Source organism: Panicum virgatum, chromosome 5N (genome assembly GCF_016808335.1).
Source record: "Panicum virgatum strain AP13 chromosome 5N, P.virgatum_v5, whole genome shotgun sequence".
Taxonomy (NCBI): Eukaryota; Viridiplantae; Streptophyta; class Magnoliopsida; order Poales; family Poaceae; genus Panicum; species Panicum virgatum.
In genome coordinates this window covers 71,325,470-71,331,399 of record NC_053149.1, presented here as the reverse complement: position 1 = coordinate 71,331,399, position 5,930 = coordinate 71,325,470, and the positions used below count along the sequence as shown (strand labels likewise).

General features: G+C 55.6%; 1 protein-coding gene across 1 annotated transcript; it reads right to left on the bottom strand.

Moving 5' to 3' along the window:
- Nucleotides 1-2,250: 2,250 nt before the first annotated feature.
- Nucleotides 2,251-5,070, bottom strand: LOC120676333 (scarecrow-like protein 3). Its single transcript, XM_039957585.1, has 2 exons — nt 4,654-5,070; nt 2,251-4,179 (listed from the first exon to the last, which is right to left on the bottom strand). The coding sequence occupies exon 2, from the start codon at nt 3,949-3,951 to the stop codon at nt 2,611-2,613; it is 1,341 nt and encodes a 446-aa protein (XP_039813519.1). The 5' UTR covers nt 3,952-4,179; nt 4,654-5,070; the 3' UTR covers nt 2,251-2,610.
- Nucleotides 5,071-5,930: the final 860 nt, after the last annotated feature.

Below are 5,930 nucleotides of genomic sequence, written 5' to 3'. Positions count from 1 at the left end.
TATTTATATCTAAAATAATATAACTTACTAATAGTTCTAGCAAACTAATATTCTAAATTCAACTCATTAATATTTAAATTAATAATAGTATTTAAATTAATAATATCTAAACTAATAATTCAACTCACTAATATTTAAACTAATAATTCTATTTAAACTAATAATAGTATTTAAACTACTTATATCTAAACTAATAATCCTATCTAAACTAATAATTCAACTCACTAATATTTAAACTAATAATCGTATTTAAACTAATATTATCTAAACTAATAATCATGTTTAAATTTTTATTTTTTATTTAACTAATACTTCTATCCTAATTTTTCGAATGAACTTCTAAACATTTCGAATGGTATCTGAAACTAAAGCGGCGCAGTGGCCCTCCTCGCACCGTCGGGCAGCCGACCACTGACCAGCGCCGGCCACTGGTGGTGCGCAGCGGCTGGTGGGGCCGCCTCCCGGTGCCGCTCAGCGGCCGGAGGGGGCGAGCGGCGGCGTGCGGGCAGCGGCCCACACCTACCGCACAACGGCCGGGGGCGGGTGCGGGGACGAGCGGGGGCGAGCGGCGGCGCGCGGGCGGCGGGGACGAGCGGCGCCGCGCTGGGGAAGGACGAGCTGAGCGCGCAGGGGAGGCGGCTCAGGCCGGACCGCGGGCGATTTTTAAGGGGGGGGCGCTTACCGCCGGATGGTCCGGCGGTAAGTGACCCGCTATCGCCGTTTGAACCGGCGAGGCGCTTACCGCCGGACCATTCGGCGGTAGGCCTCACCTTCCGCCGGATGAACCGGCGGCACGGTGACAAATTTGCAAAAAAAAAATCAGCATATATTTTTTAAAAAATGAAAAAAATATAAAAGTTAAAAAAATTCGGCCGGGGGCTATGGCTCAGACTGGGCCGCTACTAGCTAAGCCCGTCCGTTTTTATGGGCCGCAACGCGGCGGTTACACAAAAGGAAAGGAAATATGAGATGCCTGCGGTGGAGAAGCAAGCATTTGGGCTGTCCTTTTTTTTTTTTTGGGCTGGCCTTCTCTCTTCTCTTTTTCTTTTCGGGTAGGTCTTGTTCTGTGTGTTGTCGATGATGTCTAATCTTTATTTTTCCTCTGCGTTTTGTGGACAGATCTCTATCAGTCAGTCAGACACTACCCAAAAAAGGGGGGAAGGCAACAATAGCGCTACAGTGGCAGAAATCCGCAGCAGCAGCACTCCAGAGCCTTCAAACAAACAAACAACATGCTACAGTGGCAGCAGGCAGCAGCACCTGCACTTCCAGGAAAAGAAAAGAAGGTTCGGACATGTGAAAAAGGGGTACACAGCACAGCACCAGCACCCGCCATGTTTCCGCAGAAACAGCGAAGACTTTTGGGCTGCCGACGAAGGAAAGGGATCCAAATCCATCAATCCTCTTTTCCATCTGCTTTCATCTGATGAGAAGATGAGATGATAATGTAGTACGTACGCGCCGATGAGAAGCTGGAACCGCACACCTGTGGCCTGCACCCCCGCGCTGCACAGTAGTGCATGGTGGACGGCAGCAGAAGAAAACGTTTTTGTCAAGAAAGATCGTGTCACGCCTGACGCAATGCTGCATAAGCCATTCTGAACCTACGCGATCCCGTCCGAGTTCCGACAAGGCGACCTTTGGCCGGTTTCCTCCGACACGTTGAAGTTTCTCTGCAAAGTCCAAGCTGCTGTTTTGTTTTTTTACAAAAGTCCAAGCTGTTGGATCAATTCAAACGGAGAGGTTTCAGTTTCAGAGCATGGGAAAAACAGAGAGTTCCACCTCCCCCTACTTCTGCAATTCCACCCAACCTTTACGCCTAAAGTCAGAGGTGGCGAGATGCCTCTCCACTGACCACTAGCATGCCCCTCATCATCAGCCTCGTCACCCTTTACGTAACTCGTAAGAGATCGATTCACGTTTTCGTAGTGCCACTAATACTCTTCTTTTTTTTTTTTTGCCAAATGCAAATCCTCGTTTCCGTTTTGTAAAGTTTTTTCAGTTTTGTACTGTCTTTCTCTAGAAAGTTTTTTTTTTTCAGTTTCCTAGCTGCTAGGGTTTACTCTTCTTATTAATATATAAGGATTTTGTTAATATAAGGAAGAGCTCTCCTGCCGGTTCCATTTAAAACAAAAAAAAATGCAAATCCTCGTCACTTGATGTAACCAACAACGACGTCATGGTGGATGTCTGGATGAAGTGAACAAAAAGGCGCCAAACAATCCAATCCAAGCACTCGATCAAACGTCGTTTGGGGAAGAAACAGAATAATTTTTGTTTAGATCATTCATTCCTAGGAAAGTATGCATTTCATCCCAAACGGAGAGGATACACTCCTTACTATGAACAAAACAACACAGGACAACCGTTGGGGCTGCTGACATTGGGTCACTGCCAGCGGGCCCCAGCGCTAGTGGGCCCCACATGCAGTGGCTCAAAGTCAGCCACCCCAACTGCAGCGGATCTCGATCCGACCAGGACACCACGCACCCTAAGATTAACACGGTCCAAAACAAATACTACGTGACGCGAGTACCACGAGCGAATCTACGTCTCCTTCCCACAAAATACGGGAAGGGCAGCGGCGCCGCCGCCGACGGCGTCTGGGAGTCAGTCGAAGCGGCGGCCGCGCCAGGCGGAGACGGAGAAGATGGCGCGGTCCTGCCAGCAGAGGAAGAAGGAGCCCTTCTCCTCGCGCACCTTGAAACCGTCGCAGCAAAGGCCCTGCGCCGCCCGCCGCGCCTGCAGCAGCGCGTAGTAGCTCAGCGCCACGCGGCCGAAGCCGGCGCCCTCCATCCGCGCCGCCCACCGCTCCAGCCGCTCGTGCCGCTCCCGCCGCTCGCCGCCGTCGCACGCCACGATGTTCTTGATCTCCTCGCAGAGGAGCCACCGCTCGACGCGCGCGCGCTCCACCGACCCGCGCGCCGCCACCACCTCCAGGCAGTCGAACAGCGCCGCGTAGTAGTTGAGCGCCTCCACGAACCGCTCCGTCAGCGCCGCCGCGTTGTGGCTCGCCTCCTGCTCCGTCACCACCATCACCTTGGGCGACAGGCCCCACAGCGCGCCCAGGAACGCGTCCGCGCGCGACGTCGACGGGGACACCCCGGACTCGGGGCTGCTGCGCTTGCCCTCCTTGCCCGTGTCCTTGCCGCCGCCGGAGTCGTCGTCGGAGGCGAGCAGGCAGTGCAGCTGCAGGCTGGAGGTGATGGCCAGCGCCTCGCCGGTCTTCACGCGGAGGGACTCCACGTCCAGCGCCTCGAGGCGGGACACCACGGGGTTGAACTGGAAGGGCACGTCCAGGCGCTCGGCCTCCTTGGTGAGCACCATGGCCGTCTGGGTGAGCACGTCCTTGTGCTCGTGGACGGCCGTGAGGCGGAGGTGCGGCGGGCCCTCGGGGCGCGCGGCCAGGAGGTGGAGGAGCTCGAGCCACTGGGTGCCGTCGGCGCCGCCGAGGTCGACGACGTGCACGATCTTCTCCGACTCCATGGCCTCCAGGATGGACTGGTTGGCGGCGGCGCCCGCGAGGCGGAGGAACGGGCAGAGGTCGAGGAAGTGGCGGCGCGCGGCGGCGAGCTCGGCGGCGGTGGGCGCGGCGCGGGGCAGGAGCAGCGCCCGGCAGAGGCCCGGCCAGGCCCGGAGCGCGCGGCGCGCCAGGGCCTCCGCGAAGGCCGCGGCGACGCGCTGCATGGCGTCGCCGTCGGGGGCGGCGAGCGAGGCGATGTGCTCGAGCGCGGCGTTGGCGGCGTCGAGGCGGCCGGCGGCGGCGGCGGCGGCGCAGTTGAGGAGGAGGTGGATGAGGCAGAGGCCGCGCTCGTCGGAGCGGAGCTCCCGCAGTAGCCAGGGCGGCGTCGGGGCGGCGGCCGGGTGGAGCGGCATGCTGGAGAAGTTGTGGAGCGGGGAGGACGTGACCGACGACGTGGAGGCTGAGGCTGAGGCGTCGTCCTGGACCATGAGCCTCGCCAGCTTGCTTATTCGCCCGTCGTCCCCGGCCGGAAACTTTTATGAAGCGAGCAGAAGCAAAAGCTTGGAGCTTTGGCGCTGTTTCTTGTGGATTTATACGACGGAAATGGTATGGCTGAGGAACAATTGATGGCTGCTGCTGGGTGGGAGCGCCAAGCCAATCCAATCGGGTAAAGTCAGTGGGAGTAGGCGGAGGCGGCCTGGCAAAGCCTGCGGCACCTGCATGCGGAGAGAAACGGTGTGAGGAAGGAGACAGGGCAGGGAATCCACCAATAATCAGAGGCACCAGCTTTTTTTTAGAGAGAGGAAAAATGGACGGATTGATTTTCCGAGCAACGGAACGAAGCTCTTAGATACAGTACCTACTGTACTAGTAGTAGGGATAAAAGAAGAAGAAGCGCCAAAACGGAAAGGCCAAGGAGGTGGCACCAAGCAGGAAGGAACAGCTCGCGAAAAAAAAAATACAAGCAGCCGGGGACGGGGAAGAGGACAAAGGGAAATCACTCCACTGGGTGGGCAGCTGCTGCAGCAGAGGAGCCATTTATTCCGTACGTACTCCTACTCATCAGGAGGGAGCGCAGCGCTGATGAATGAGGGAAGCAGGGAGAGAGGGGGGCCAAGCGAAGCAGCGGCAGCGCCACCATCGCCGGCGCAGAAGCAGAAGCGAACAAAAGAGAAGAGGGTGGTGCTCACCTTCACCTCGGGCGGGTTGGGAGTCGTCTTGCTCTTGCACGCGCGCTTGCTGCTTGCCAGAGGAGGGGGGAGGAGACGCGGACGACGCAGATACTCTACTCCGGCAAGGGCAGGTAGCAGCCTAGCAAGAGGAGGGAGAGATGGAGGAGGAAGGAAGGAAGAGGAAGAAGCAGAGGAGAGAAGAGGGTGTCTTGGGCTTTTCGAGGCGTGTGCGGTGGGGTGGCGACAAGAAACGGGGCTGGGGCTTTTGTCCGCACCCGCGCAAGCAAGGCAAGCGCACACAGGACAGGACAGCCTTCTATTCTCCTCGCTCAATCTACGTGGACGCACTCGACATCGCCACCCTCATCGCAAAACAAAACCGTTCCTTGTTCTTCTTCACTTGTTGTTTTCCCTGCACAGACCCAGACCCTGGCTGGCGGTGGCCGGATCCTCGTGCAGTTTGGTGAGGTGGCCAGATGCTTGCCCGAAGATACGCTAAACTGCTTACAGTTTCCTTTCTGTTTTTTTACAAAGAAAAGATTTCTCGATCTGCATTCTTCTTCTTATACATAGTACTCGAAATTGGCCTACTGAATGAAATTTGATGGAAATCTGCTCTTACTCAATATGGGTAATTATTAGAACTAGCCTATCAACCCGTTTTCCCGCACGGCTAATTAGGATTAATATAAAAATAAGGGTTATAACATGTGTGTTTGATATATATATATTTAATTTGTCGGTGTCCTGACCCGGCGGTCTGGACCCAACCAGTGATGATGCTGTGTGTTCCTCGTCCCAGTTGTTGATGCAAGAGGCAACACAGTAACACACGGGTTTATCCTGGTTCCGGCCATGGGACCGTACGTCCAGCAAAGGGGTGTGCGAGAGCACTGCACTGTCCTGCACCAGGGGTGCCTGTAGTAGGGGGTACAAACTAGGCGAGAGAGGGAGGGAAGCTCCCAAGTCTCTGCTAGAGGGGGAGTTGATTGAGGCGAGTACCAATATCGGGGTTCAAGGAGCGTATGTGGTCTGCTAGTAGTGCTGAGCGTTGTGTTCTACCGAAAGGTGGGCCGACCCCCTTTTATAGACACAAGGAGGGACGGTGTACATGCGCAGTGGATCGTGGAAGTCGTCTTCTCCTCGAATCGCGGGGGTACAATATTCGAGCACTGTGGGAAGTACACTGTGGGGTATGGCGCCGGTCGTGGCAGTCGTCCTGGGCATCATCCTTGACTCCATCTCACCGAACCAACAGTCCCGGACCCGCTTCCCGCTCGGGGACGGGTCCGGTG

What these genes read in the sequence shown, in the direction of transcription:
- LOC120676333 (XM_039957585.1), bottom strand. Translation starts at nt 3,951, where the DNA reads ATGGTCCAGGACGACGCCTCAGCCTCAGCCTCCACGTCGTCGGTCACG.